Source organism: Nymphaea colorata, chromosome 12, assembly GCF_008831285.2.
Source record: "Nymphaea colorata isolate Beijing-Zhang1983 chromosome 12, ASM883128v2, whole genome shotgun sequence".
NCBI lineage: Eukaryota > Viridiplantae > Streptophyta > Magnoliopsida > Nymphaeales > Nymphaeaceae > Nymphaea > Nymphaea colorata.
Genome location: NC_045149.1, coordinates 16,591,759 through 16,606,286, shown reverse-complemented (window position 1 = coordinate 16,606,286; position 14,528 = coordinate 16,591,759). Strand labels below are relative to the sequence as shown.

General features: G+C 38.0%; 1 protein-coding gene across 1 annotated transcript; it reads left to right on the top strand.

Annotated features, from left to right (window-relative positions):
• Positions 1-1,555: 1,555 nt before the first annotated feature.
• On the top strand, positions 1,556-13,302 carry LOC116265664 (asparagine--tRNA ligase, chloroplastic/mitochondrial). The gene is made up of 15 exons (XM_031646444.2): positions 1,556-2,086; positions 3,079-3,147; positions 3,227-3,337; positions 3,494-3,598; positions 5,590-5,727; positions 5,891-5,971; positions 7,230-7,307; positions 7,389-7,457; positions 7,563-7,637; positions 7,726-7,809; positions 8,758-8,844; positions 10,737-10,832; positions 10,923-10,997; positions 12,118-12,244; positions 13,038-13,302. The coding sequence occupies exons 1-15, from the start codon at positions 1,640-1,642 to the stop codon at positions 13,151-13,153; spliced, it is 1,758 nt and encodes a 585-aa protein (XP_031502304.1). The 5' UTR covers positions 1,556-1,639; the 3' UTR covers positions 13,154-13,302.
• The last annotated feature ends 1,226 nt before the right edge of the window (positions 13,303-14,528 follow it).

Sequence of the window (14,528 nt, the reverse complement as noted above, 5' to 3'; positions counted from 1 at the left end):
GGTTAGGTCAGGACGGAAATCCACATGCTCCCCATTATAGGACGCCCCCAACTGCCTGCTACCCATCTTAAACAAGCCAAGCCACACTTGATAACCAAAACAAAAGAGGATCTTTACATGCATTCGCCATGTTAGGTTGCGCGCACCCACACACACACTAAAATGGTGAATCTAAAGACCCCAACTTGTATAGGAATTGGATTCCTCCACCCATCTGACTATCCGGCCTCTCATGCATGCAGCTCAATGTAATTCATCAAACTGTCTGTGAGAGAGGCCGGGTTCATCCAGATGAACAGAGAAATCCATGTGGTCTGTGTATATATATATATATATATATGTAGAAAAGTTGGTTAATAGTGGACCACTAAGTTAAAGAGACAAAAATCTGACATTAAAAATCATTGTTAAAGTACTTTTACAGTCTAACCTTATGGATATGATCTTAAGAGTGATTTGATGAGGAACATGGGTTGCGTCCTTCATTTTTTTAACCTTGATCATGTTTTCTTTTAATAATAAAAAATGATTAATGGCTCTTATAACATCCGATTTTGAGAGTAGAAACAACAATTTTTTTTCTTACAAAAAAGGCTTGAATTAATACACAATCTACATTGACTTCTTGTTATGAACGCATTAAGAGGTTCACATTTTCAAAATTAAGCGGTCTAATTTTTGTCTCTTGCTGTATGGTATGATATCTATATATATCTCAAACAAGGTAGCTAGCTAGGAATGTGAAAGTGGTCCAGGTCCTTGGGATCAAACCCAGGAATTGCAAACGGTTCGATTGAGGACAGGCAAGTACATTATACTTCGGGTCAGAGTTGGAGCTATGTAATGTACGTTCTGAATTGGATCTTGTATGTCCAAAGAAGTGGCAACAACCCTACTGAAGATTCAATGCATCTGCAACCTGAAATTGAACTACATCCGCTCGATCAATTTCTGTCTTGTAAGATTAAGGAACATGCTCAACAAATCCAATTCTTCCTGCGTAAAGTCCAAAACGTTCGGCTTCCATTTCGACAAAAGAGTTGTTTGTTGGGTATGGCCATGAGCTCAGCACCTCATTGCTGTTGCAGGTTGATGATGTTGTTTAGATCCTGGAAGGAACTTAAGTTTCCAACCTGTTTGGTGGTTGCTGTTGAAGGTGTTGATGAAAGTATATTGATAGTTACATGAAAAGTTTTCCATGATCGTTCAAACTTAGTAAGATTAAATGAGTAGCTGACCTGAACCGGTTCTTACCGATTCATACCTCCCAGTGTAATGTAGTATATTGGTGCATTACATGAAAAGTTTTCCATGAGCCCGAATTTCAGAGGTCGGGCTGACCTGAACCGGTTCTTACCGAGCCGCGCCGGCCGGATGCCTACCCTTGAAATTCCTTAGTGCTCATATAAATCTCGGATCTAATTAAGATTTCTCAGGAGATGAGAGGTAAGATCTAAAATGCGAACCCAAGTAAATGAGTGAGGGGCAGACTCCGAGACGTGGCGGAAGCGTACCCATAGCATGTAATGTACGAGTACATGGCGAGGGATAAGCACCCCAAGATCGTCCACACCTCCCAGTGTATGCTTTCCCTTCTCCCATCCGGGCGGGAAAAGGAGCGAGGGCGGGAGAAGGGAGAATGACGACGACGATGGCCCTAACGCTTCCTTCCGCCGCTTCCTTCTACTCCGTCTGCTTCTCCTCCCAGTCCGCTACCGCCCTCCGCTACCTCCTGCGGTCCCCCGGGCTCCTCAACCCCTTTCTTCGACATCAGAGCACGATCTTCCTCCCTGCACCGTCCTCGTCTCCTGCGACTCTTCTTGGTCGTTTCGTTCTTAGGGCGCGGATTGCTCCGGAGACGCGGCGGTGTTTCTGCACCAGCGTCTCCACGGAGGAGGCGGCGGTGACGAGCGATCCGCAGCGGGAAATTGGCGCGGGGGAGCGGGTCAGGGCGTTCCGGAAGCGCCTCCGGATCGTCGATGTGAAGGGCGGGCCGGATGAAGGATTGGATCGGGTGGGACAGCGGCTTTCCGTTCGAGGATGGGTTCGGACGTGCCGGGTGCAGAGTACCGTCACTTTCATTGAGGTGATGCACAATCGATTGCTTAAGTCTCTTCCCTTTCGAAACTTCGATTGGTTGTTTCGTTTATTGCATAATTGGGATGCGCACGGGTAACTACGAAGCCTAAAAGAACTGTAAGAATTGGAAATTTCGTAGTATTTCGTCATGGAACAGAATGCGACATTCTAACTTGCCTTTTCTTGTGAAGCAAGTAGTCTCTGCAATCAACCTCATGGGAGAAGACGACTCATCTCTTTGTTCGTTTTGTTCACCGTTGGTGTCTTGCCATGGGTAATTTTTGGGGTCATTTCGACCTTATCATAAATTTGTACCCTATATTAGATTAAAATTTTCTAGCTCGACGTATGTTTTGCTATGCAACATTGCCACGTGCACTCTGTAATTTAAGACTTGAGCGTTCAGAGTATGGATGCCTTTTGATTCTGAACCGCTCAAGAGCAAATCCACCGTTTCTGCGGTACTGGATATAGCCATCGACAGGGCAGATGTTCAAATAAGCGGAAAGCCAGATGCAATCGAACTTGTTTGGAGCATTGATAACATCAACTTGCTTCTAAATTCTCCGTCGCTCAATCTCGAGCTGTAAGCTGCGTGCGTCTTGGCAGGCTTTATGTTGGGTCTGCATTTGGTTGATTGGAGCTTGGCTGACTGGAGAGGAGACCTGACTTCTCACTATTGAGTATGACCGGTGCTGACGTTATATTAGGTTTGGATTTGGTCTAATAGAGGTTTGGCTGCCTGGACAGGAGACCTCACTTCTCACTGTGGAGTCTGACCAGGAAGACACTTAAGATTGGGGCCCATCTGCATGTATTCCGTGCTTTGAGCTGTCATTGCACCCTAAAGGCCTAAACCTACTCCATCACACCTATGCCATTTTAAACTTGCTGACATCAAATCTTCGCATCCGCATGCACATGCTGTTCCTTCCTTTATGGTGCCATATTTTAATGTTCTATAGTTTACTAAATTGTTACTGGGTTTTTGTTTTATAGGTCAATGATGGCTCTTGTCTCTCTAACATGCAATGCGTGATCAACTCTGACGTTCAAGGCTATGATCAGGTACTATATAATCCAATACTTTGTCATTATTTCAAAGGAATTCCGGGAGCTGAAGTCTTGTTACATGTCACTATGTCAGACAATATCTGGCTTTGTCACAACTGGTGCGTCTGTTTGGGTTGAGGGTGTTTTGGTAGAAAGTCAAGGATCAAAGCAGAAGGTGGAGCTAAAGGTTGAGAAGCTTGACACAGTAAGGAATCTGAGTGATTGAATTACTATGATTCCATATTGCTTTGTGGATTGAATTCATGAATAATAACCGAGGATACCTTTTACTGCTGTGGTGGCACAGGCTTAAACTTAAAGTGTATATGCTATGAATCTAATGTCTGTCTGTCGCGTTCAGGTTGGTCAAAGTGATCCATCCTTTCCTATTCAAAAGAAGAAGGCAAGTAGAGAATATCTGAGAACTATTGCCCACCTCCGTCCTCGGACAAACACATTTGGTGCAGTATGTTCGTAAACTTCATTTTATCTTGCATATGTTGGAATTTAACTATCATTTTTTTTCCTTTTGGAGAAGTCAGTTTTTGAATGGCTGATTGGCAAGTGTAAGCATTTTCTTCATTTTTCTTTGCCTCAAGGACATGATAATGGTTGGACTTTGGAGGTGATTTTCTTTCAAATATTGGGTTCCTGCAGGCCTTTGACCTCCAGTTTCTTTTAACACACGAATCATAATTTATATGTGGACTGTAACAGCATGATCTGTAAGCTTGTGAACAAGGTCAGTTCCTATTTTCTACTATAGGTGAAGGAAGCGACCTTGTTTCCTTGTCAAGATACAGATGTTAATAGCATAACTTCGGTGGTTTATCTTGTTGAATGTGGTTGCAACAGATAAACTTCTGATCTTTTTATCTCTTCCCTAATCCATATGCAGCTTAGCATGCTAGCCCTGTTAAAATTATGGGTACCACATGAGATTCTCAATACTGATAACTGTAGAATGTGGACCCTGTTGATAAAATCCTCCTTTCTTGAACAAGTTTCCTGTTTGAAGCTGATATTTAAGTTAGGCATTGAGGACTTGGTTAGAGGTTAGTGGAGACTGGTTGTTTTGGAGTAAAACATTGGCAAAACATTTCAGAAGTTGAAAAGTACATATTTTCCTTCTTTTACAGATACTATTTCCAGCTCCAGAAGTTGAGGTCTTCCCCTCATGACTTATTGGCTGCCCCCAATTTCCAACCGTGGGATATAGACTTATAGTACGTTTGCATCAGTGTCACACAAAACGCGAAAAAAATGCAATAAATTAAATTGTCGTTTAAAACTTAAAAAAAAAAGTCGTTTTTTTGAAGAAAAAAAAGTTAAAAACGTTTAACGCATTTTTTTCATTTTTATAATGCCAAACAGTTTTTTTTCATTTTCTATTTTTTATTTGTTGCAAATCTACTTATCTTTTGATGTTTGTATGATTAGTTTCTCACTTATTTTATTTTTCTCCCATTTTCAGTTTTTTAAAATTTTTAAAAATTTACCATATTTTTCTCGCATTTTTTCCTTTTTTTCAAGCTCGTTGTATTATACCCAAGAAAAACCTCGCCGTTTAAAACTCCGAAACATTATTTGTGACTATGTTTTGCATCATGTTCATTAAGCGAAATTAATGTATCTAATTGCAAATAAATGAAACCCCAGTTTTCTGGCCTAGTTTGTAGCAGATGTTATTGTTCCTCTTCACATTTTGTCTTGAGATTGATCTTATAAGTGACCATTGTCACAGATATCGCGAGATTTTTGAAAAAAACTTGCGATATTTACAAGAAAAACAAGGAAAAGCAAAATATTAGAAAATCTCATGAGATTTTGAAAATCTTGGCAAAAATGAAAATCTCACGGTTTTCTTGCAATTTTCTCTCAATTTAACACCTTCTTATTAGTTTCTCATATATTTTATTTTTTTTTCTAATTTAGGATTTTTTTTTAATTTGTCAAGATTTTTCCAGAAATTTTCCTGAGAGAAACAACTTCATGAAAAAATACCTGAGAAAACCTTGCCGATATTTTTTGAAGAACCAAAATTTGTGGCAATGATCTTCTTGATTCTCAAGTATCTGAAATGGGGTTCATAGGCCTGGAGTCAAAACTGATGGTCACTTAGAACTGTTTTGACTTCTTCTGAAGCTTTTCTTCATATAAGTATAATTGTGTAAATGCCTATGAAAATTTAGTTGCGATTTATTTGCATATTACGAGAAGCAAGGATTCCAGTCTTGTCTTGTTAGAAACGTTGCAAAATTTAATCCTGGACATTTTTCTTTGGACAGTGCTAAAGTCATGGTCAGTATTGGGAATTTATAAAGTATATTTTTCTCTGATGTTCTATTCCCCATTTTATTTGCAGATTTTGAACTTTTAATTATAATTTTTTCCCTTAAACATTTCAAACTTTCATCTTTAAAATACAGCATTCTCTGACTTTGATGGTGATTGCAGGTTATGAGAGTGAGAAATGCTTTAGCATATGCAACTCATAAATTTTTCCAAGAAAATGGCTTTGTCTGGGTTGCCAGCCCAATAATCACTGCTTCAGATTGTGAAGGGGCTGGAGAACAATTCACTGTAACAACCTTGGTATGTCTTTGTATATTTTGATGCTGTGTATTCTGTCTTTTCTAGATAGAATATTTAAAATTCCTGGCTGAGTTTGCAATCCTGAAGATTGTTGGTTACTGATTTTTTACTGCCAAGTTTAGCAGTAGCTGTTTGCTTGAATTGTTGTTCTTTGGAATTTCAGATTCCTAGCTCGAGTGAAGGTTCAAAGTCATCCATCATTGATATTCCAACAACTAAAGATGGCCTTGTTGATTGGTCACAGGTACCTGTACTTGTAGATTTATATTGCTAGGAGTTTTCTTGTGATTTATTTGCAGGTGAAAAATGCTAACCTGTCAGAAGCATTAAGCTAAGCTGCTAAAGATGCTTGTAGCTTACGTTGCACACACTTCCTTGGCAATCTTCTTGATAAGATAAATATAGGAATTACCCTACCCCCCAAAAAAAGGTTAAATCTGGAAACATCTGTACAATCTTCAGGCCAAAAAAACTTCTAATGAGGTATCCGCTTTGAGGTCCATGCTGGGATATTTTTATTAATTACCATGGCAAATAAGTCAATAATTTGAAACCACTTGCAATACCTTCTATAATGTAATTTGTTGAGTTATGGATTTAACCAACCATCTGAAACTTGATCAGTTTTTCAGATTATGGAGTGTAATGCTGCTGATTTATTTGTGGAAACATTCTATCTAAATACATGAAATGAAACCTCTTTCACAGGAAGTTTTTGATTGGCAACCTTATGCTTACTTTGTTCTGAAAGCTAATGTTCTTGCTTAGGGGAGACATGGACCTGTTACTAATCTAGTAAGTCGTGTGATTGATTTGATTATGTTTATGTAGCCGAATTGACATCCTAACCAATAGTATCTAGCTAGTGATTTATTGGTTTGTTGCATGGTAACATAGATTGTTCACAACTCTAGCTGTTTAACTATGTGGGAAGGTGTAGGACCCACCCCCCTTACAGTACAAGGAACATAGCTGCGTTTCGAACTGGAGATGTGCATTCAACATGCACCCAAGCCCACGTGTTTGCGCTATACCACTCTGGGAGTGGGTGGGCCTAGGTGATCTTACTGCCTTGTACTGTGGCAACTTTGGATCTTGGGTTCAAGGGGAAGGAGGGGAGCTTTGGCTCTCATGCGGTGGTAAGATAACCCTCTCTTTTACTTGGAACTATGTGGGAAGGTGTTACTCTAAACAATAGGGATTAGTACACTGTGCCTTTTCCCACTGAGGGAAGCCTAAATGTTTAAATTTGGAGGATGACCACAGCTGAGGAAGGTACTTGTTTTTTTCACATATATATCGATAATGGTATTGACAATTTGACACCATAGAATGGAAATGAGCATTATGGGGAAATGCAGAAGTTTTTTAACTTGTAGATTTAAGAATGTGAAAATGGAAAGTTGATTTCTGTGGTTAAATCTTCCTGCCATTTAAAATTTTCTAGAGCAGGGTACAGCATGGATGCATATAACTCAAACTTCATCTGCATCCTTCCCCAGGATTTTTTCGGGAAGCCAGCATTCCTCACAGTATCAGGCCAGCTCAATGCAGAAACTTATGCGTGCGCTTTATCTGATGTATGATATCCTGACCTGATGTGCATTTTATTAGCTAATACCTTAAAAAGTGGGTTGCTATTGACTTGAGTTAATCTCCAGGTGTATACTTTTGGCCCAACATTTAGGGCGGAAAACTCAAATACTTCAAGGCATTTGGCCGAGTTCTGGGTATTGTTGCTTCTTCTTTAATTGATTTGATTATTCATTATCTCCTATCCTTTCTTTCAATATTAGCAGATTTCAGGAAATGATCCTCTTGTTTTCATGTGTAAGATGATTGAACCAGAACTTGCTTTTGCGGACCTGAATGATGATATGGCATGCGCTACTTCCTATCTCCAGTATGTAGTAGGTTTTCATCACCCACATATTGCAACAGCAACACATCTTTTCTCTTGTACAGTATGAAATAACGAACACTGCCTTTGTTTTTCAGGTGAAGTACATTCTTGAGAATTGTAAAGAGGACATGGATTTCTTCAATACCTGGTTTGAGAAAGGAATCATCTCCAGATTGAGTGTATGTTGTTTTCTTGTGAAATTTAAATCACATGGTACAGTAGAAGAATAATGCATAGATATGATAGTTGTGCAGCACTGACTTCTGAGTTAGCAAATCAATAGAGGGAGCAGAGTTTCGCTTCAGGTTTTTTAACACAATCCAAGTTTTAGCCAACTCATTGCAAGCACAAAATGTGGGTCTTAGGAGGAAAGAGAAAAAAAAGCAACAAAGAGAAGAATGCAACAATCAGTCCTGTTGATTTCAACTTCTCTCTCTCTGTCTCTTTCTCAAGAAAAGTGATAATTAAGGATGGAACTGAAATACTTTGCTCCCATGTCATGCTTACTAATTGCATATCTTCATATGGTATGATATGTTATCCACATGCATATATGTCTTGCATTGCATGCCTGTCAAGCTGATATGGGCAGAGAAGAAAGATAAGCAGCTCGTTGCCAAGAATGCTTCCCTTGGGAGAGACAAAATTGGTAACTAATTAGATGTGTTTCTTTTCTTTATTTTTCACTGGCTGGCCGTGCTAATTATCATGCAAACTGGACCAAGTCACAGGCCTCTATATGTTTGGTATCCATGTCATTCTTACTATCAGGATGGAACTGAAATATTTTGTATGTCATTTTGACTATCTAATCTGCTTGCATATCTTTATATTGTGTAATCTGTTTTGCCACATGAATATATTTTTTCTATGCCTTTCAAACTTATCTATGCTTTTTTGTATGCCAAGAATGCTTCACTTGGTTCAGACAAATACATGATAAAGTATATGTATTTCTTTTCTTTATTTTTACCCGTTGGTCACACTAATTATCACGTGAACTGAACCAAGTCGCTAGCAGCTTTGTTATATTGGACCTAGGCTGTGGTATTGTCTGCTATTGTCATTTGATGTGCATTATTTTGAGATCTGTCCACTAGTTCAGTTTTTTATGCCTATCTTTGCAGAATGTGGTTGAAAAGGATTTTGTGCAGTTGTCATACACTGATGCTATAGAGATACTGCAGAGGACAAGCAAGAAATTTGAGTTCCCGGTAATGTTAATGTTTTGTTAAGAATATTTGATGGCATGATTTGCTAAAAAATAATTTGTAATGGGCAGGTCAGTATTACTGTGTGGCAAAGTTTAAGTTCCTCACTAACAGCCTCAACGGTGAGTTGAGCCTAGAGCAGGAACCAGGCAGATTAAGTGGTCCCAAAAGGAAAAGAAGTAAAGCAATAAAATCCAAGTGAATAATTAAAGTTAATGATAAGCTGAATAACTAATGTTTGACAGTTATATAATATAAACAGAGAAAGTTTACCATTTGACATCGTTGCTTTGCAATATTCTATGACGTGCAAAATCTTCTAAATATCCAAATTGCAAAATACCAACTTCTGTATCTCCAATTCTAATTTGTAACATTTAGACGCTTAAACTCAAATATAATATTGCTATTCTGTTTGGAAACATGGTTCATCAACATATCCCTAGTATTATATATATATGTGTGTGTGTGTGTGTGAGTGTGTGTGAGCTATGTAACTATAAGTACACAAACGCGTGCAACATAAAAAGAATGAGGAAAATAAAATATGCATAAAAATAGGGAAAAAGGAAGGAAAAACTACTTCAGAATTCAGATAATTGAAGAAGAAGAAGAAGAAGAAGAAGAAGAAAGAAAAGAAGCTGCCTCAGACAGCAAAAGAACAAGAAAAAAAAATGTATCTAGGTTGTTAAGAAGGAAAACGCTAGACTATTGAATGGCTCCTTGGCTTAGGTGCGCTTGGTGATGGTCTTTGGCATTTCCAAATGGCAGGTTGCCTAGGAATGACCAGCTTGGGCCACACAACTCGTTTTTCACTTACAACTCTGTTGTTCAATAGCGGTCAAAACGAAGACTAATGGTCTGCAGAGAATGAATCACTGTGAGAGTTCTTGGTTGACCAAAGGAATAGAAACAACCAGTTGTCACTTGGATCAAGACTGGAGGAAGAAGGTCCAACTTACATGAAAAAATGCATATTCAGATGTGTCTTCTTTGCTCAATCAGACTGGAAAATTTTGTGGGCAGATTGGACGGTATCATTGTGATAGAAGTCCAAGTCAGTTGTTTGAACCTACTTGTAGAGTGGGTAGTAATGTGTAGATATAAAGCAGAAGGTTAACACATAAACAGTGAAGGGCATAGAAAATATTTTAAATCAAGAGAAATAATTGCATTGGTTATAAACGATGATAAAATTAGGTGGAATCAAAGCAATTCTAAACGACTTCCTAGAGTAGCATTACATTGAAAATTTTGAATTACTCAAATATATATATAAATATATATAACTAAATAAATAAATAAATAAATAAATAAATATATATATATATATATATATATATATAGAGAGAGAGAGAGAGAGAGAGAGAGAGAGAAGTTGGTAAAAACCAGACCACTTGAGTAAGGGACAAAAATTGGACCTATTAAAATTGATTATTATTACTTTTTTTTTTTGCAACCTAACCTTATAGATATGATCTTAAGAGTGATTTGATGAGAAAAATATATTAATTTAGTTGTTTTCTTAAATAATGTTTTTTAATAGTAAAAAAAAGAATGGCTGTTATAATTTGGATAGTATAAAAATCAATTATTTTTACAAAAAATAGCTTGAACTATAGCATAATTTTATTATTTATATCAAATTAGTGTTTATAAACACATTAGAAGGTTCACATCTTGTTTAAAACACTTTTCAACGTTAGTTTAAGAGGTCTGGTTTGTATCCCTTACCCAAGTGGTCTTGTATCTACCAATCACTCATATATATATATATATATGCACACACACATGTTATATACTTTGTTATTTTTTATGGTTCTGTATGTTATTTGGTTTTATTATAGAGTGACGGAATGTAGTGAAGCACATTATCCTAACTTAGCATTCTACAGGTAAAATGGGGATGTGATCTACAAAGCGAGCACGAACGCTACATTACTGAAGAGGCTTTTGCAGGGTCTCCTGTCATAATCAGAGACTATCCCAAGGTACTCATTGTTCCTTTAATGGTTTTGTGTCTTTTGTCTTTTCGTTAAATGCTTGGCAATTATATATCCAAAAATAAATCCACTTTTCAGGATATAAAGGCCTTTTACATGCGACAAAATGATGACCAGAAAACTGTTGCAGCTATGGATCTTTTGGTTCCTCGGGTAACTAACCTTCTCTCTCTTACAGGAGAATCTTATATTTGTTTCCTTGTTTACTTGGTAAAGTTTGTTTTGTACCTATTACTCATTATGAGGTTGTCTTCCTAATTATCTGTGTTAAGTCTGAAAATCATAGTACCTTTCACATATTTGGGTATTTCTGTACTTCTACATGTGGCTTTCGGCAACATATAGCATGTGAAAGTAGTTATTTGCCTTTTCAAGTATCCTAGCATTTTATTGGACAGACATGTTCTCTCATCCTCTAAGTGCTTCTAGGGATCACCTTATCTTGGACATGCTTGACTTTTGGTCTGAGGGATGACGGAGACATCCTTTAAGAGTAAATCTGTAAAGAGCATATACTCATTCCTGAAGATGATGTGGAATGCAGCATCTCTTAGTTGCTGAATGTTGATTTAAACAAATCTTTAACATCCTGAAACACTTCAATTAAATGGCATTGTGAGGGTGTAATCGTGGCAGGAGTGGCTGTATTTTTTGGATTATTGTTTTTTCCCCTTTCACTAGAGACCACTCTTCACCTTTTGGTTGTTTATTACCCAGCGATATGCCAAAAAGAGAAAAGAAAAAAAAGAAGACTAAAGCCAAATTCCTATATAAGATTTTGACTGAGCCACATTACATGTTAGAAAATTTGTTCCCTTTGCAAGGCACTTGGAGGGTACTAATTTTTGCCGTTTCCAGATTGTGATGCTTTGTTGCTCCCTTCATTTTTGATCTATATACAGAAGAATATACAGTGACAACTAAGCTTGCAGTGGTGCTACACATTCTGATCATAAAAATTGCAATGTCAGTTGTGTGTAAAATTTGATGAGACTAACCACTCCGTTCAGTGTAAATTTGAAGAGATTAATTTAAGGATTGGTGACCGTTATTTTTCTTCCATGATAGGAACCATATATCTGCCACAGATACTATGATGGAAATGAATTGGTACAGCTACACTTGTTAATGCGATTATCTGTTATTTATGATAAAACGTCCCAAAAGAGATTTGTCATATCATTCCTAGAAAACTACTAAAATATGTCATGGTTACGGTGTTGACATCAACGGGAGGTTCTTGAAGGATTGATCTCCCTTATTCCATTTACAGGTCGGGGAGCTCATTGGTGGAAGTCAAAGAGAGGAGCGGCTTGATTTCCTTGAGGGACGTTTGGCTGAGATGAAACTTAGTAAAGAGAGCTATTGGTGGTACCTTGATCTGCGACGTTTTGGTTCAGGTTAGTTTCCTAATTTATGATAAAGCTGCACTTTTAAGATGCTGAATCTTCTCGTGTGATGAGGTTCTGGCGTATTTCTGCCTATGCACATCGACATAAATAGGAGCAGTTGCATGGGAAATACATTGCCCTGTTGCATTGACATTATAAAACTCTGAAACCTAATCAGATAGATATGTCCTGTCTTGCTAAGTAGTCAACACGTAGATACTGTGCAATAATAAGAAAAAATCAGGGATGAAGTTGCTACCATTGTGTCTTCTAGTGGATGGAGTGGAACTGAAGCAGTTAAAATCTGATATAATCTTAAGCTGTGAAGGAAGTAATGTTGTCCTTTCAGTTCATGAAAACAGATAAGCCTCATAAATATATTTTGTTAATGGTGCTGTGGTGCAGTAAGTGGAGAAATATAAGCGAAAGAGCTACGCTAGAATGTAGAAAGAAGCACTTTTCCGTTCTCATAAATATATTTTGCAGAAACGTTTTCTACGCCACCTACTTCAACCCACTTTTCTGACATGCTAGTATGCTCCCTTTTGATTCGGTTGAGCAGTTCAACTGTGACGAGACTGTTGCTAGTAGCATATTAAGACTATTAGACCAAATCTGGGGAAATATTTCCTTCTGCAAATTTTTAAGGAACAGCGTTTTTGTTGGAATTCTTTATGTTGCTTACTTCAGCACGGCCTCTCTCATAAAGAACGGTGAATTCATTCGGATTGTCTTGTATGTGGCATGTTTTCCTAATTTTTAACTTGGTACCTTTTTGTGACTGTTATTGATATCTTTGCAGTCCCCCATGCGGGTTTCGGATTGGGTTTTGAAAGGCTAGTACAATTTGCGACGGGGATAGACAACATAAGAGATACAATTCCCTTTCCACGCTCACCTGGTTCTGCTGAATTTTGAGCCCCTCATTGATTCGGTAACAGAAAATTTTGTTTGGTATGTAATTGCAATTTTCTGTACTTTATTTGAACGTATTTGTAATGTATCTGCCTCCAATTCTCCAGTGCTGCAAAACCACTCGCTTCACAATCCTAAACTTGTTTCCTTCATTTCTGACTTCTTTATGAAACTAGGACGATTCTCAATCCCACGAAATTGATTTTTGAGGTCGATATTGAAGAACTCAGTATATCTCAAACTCGCACAAAGTCTTGATCTATCTCAAGTACGTGATGTGCTTGTGGTGTCAGTCTTACTTGGAACACGAATGGCTTGACCGTGTTGTGTTCTGTTGGCGTCTAGTTATATTTAGCTATGTTGCGTACCTGAAGTATGTCCTCAAAGAACGACTAGCTTTTAAATTGAAATTTCTTCCAGGCATGGAGCCTGAAAAGTCTGTCATCTGGCAATTTTCAAACCCAGGGAGGACTAAAACCCTTCTACTTTTTTGCGAAGGGTACTGGAAGAAAATCTTGTGGCCTAAAATTTGACGGAAATGTTGGCAACTGGAAAGAATCTCAATATAAATTTGTTTTGTCTGGATAAATATGCTCGGATCACTAATATTAACATAATTAAATTAATAGTTCTCAATACAAAATCAGTTTAGAAACATAAGCCCGATTTTGAACGGCGAACATCTTGGACACTAGAGTATTGCAAACTTGCTTGAGTCTTTTTCAGTGAACCACGTTCAAAGGCGCTTATTCTTTAACATTCCTGCAGCCCAGAAAAGGTAATGAACGTTTCAGATGCCTTGCGTGAGACGTTCCCGACTCAACTGAACATGGCCAAAGCATTTTCCCCCTTTTTCCGCACTCTTAAAAGTTTTTACTTGTTCAGACACGCCCCAAATTGGTAAAAAGATTCGACATTTCATCTATTCGTAACCCTGAGTTTTAAAGCGACTCCTTTTATGTCTCCCCAACAGCATCGCTAGTCGCTCCTCTCACGGCCATAATATCAAGGTCCTTCGTGCGCCAGATTACAGGAACCTCAATTTTCCCACACAAACAGGCTGGAATGGTTTCAGATGTCTTTCTTGAATTTAATTCATCGTCTCCTGATTCGGGTCACACACTCTTGGATTCAAATGCTCAAGGGAACTTGACAATTCAAATGGCATTGTACTTAATTTGCTTTTGGAACACACCGCGTTAAAAATGTAGTCAACCTTTTTAGACAATGTTGCAACTTGTTTTCTTCCATGTATGCGTCTGGTACACATCAGGCGTTTCTCCTGGACCGGTGTAGAATCGGATTGGAAAGCAAGTAGGATTTAAAACTGGATCAAGTAAAAGATTAAAACATGTGTGATCATTTCGCAACCCCGAAT

Bases quoted from the DNA above. Each gene is read 5' to 3' on its own strand.
- LOC116265664 (XM_031646444.2), top strand. From the start codon at position 1,640: ATGACGACGACGATGGCCCTAACGCTTCCTTCCGCCGCTTCCTTCTAC. The intron at 3,148-3,226 runs GTACTATATAAT...TCACTATGTCAG, and splicing joins ACGTTCAAGGCTATGATCAG to ACAATATCTGGCTTTGTCAC. The intron at 10,833-10,922 runs GTACTCATTGTT...TCCACTTTTCAG, and splicing joins TAATCAGAGACTATCCCAAG to GATATAAAGGCCTTTTACAT.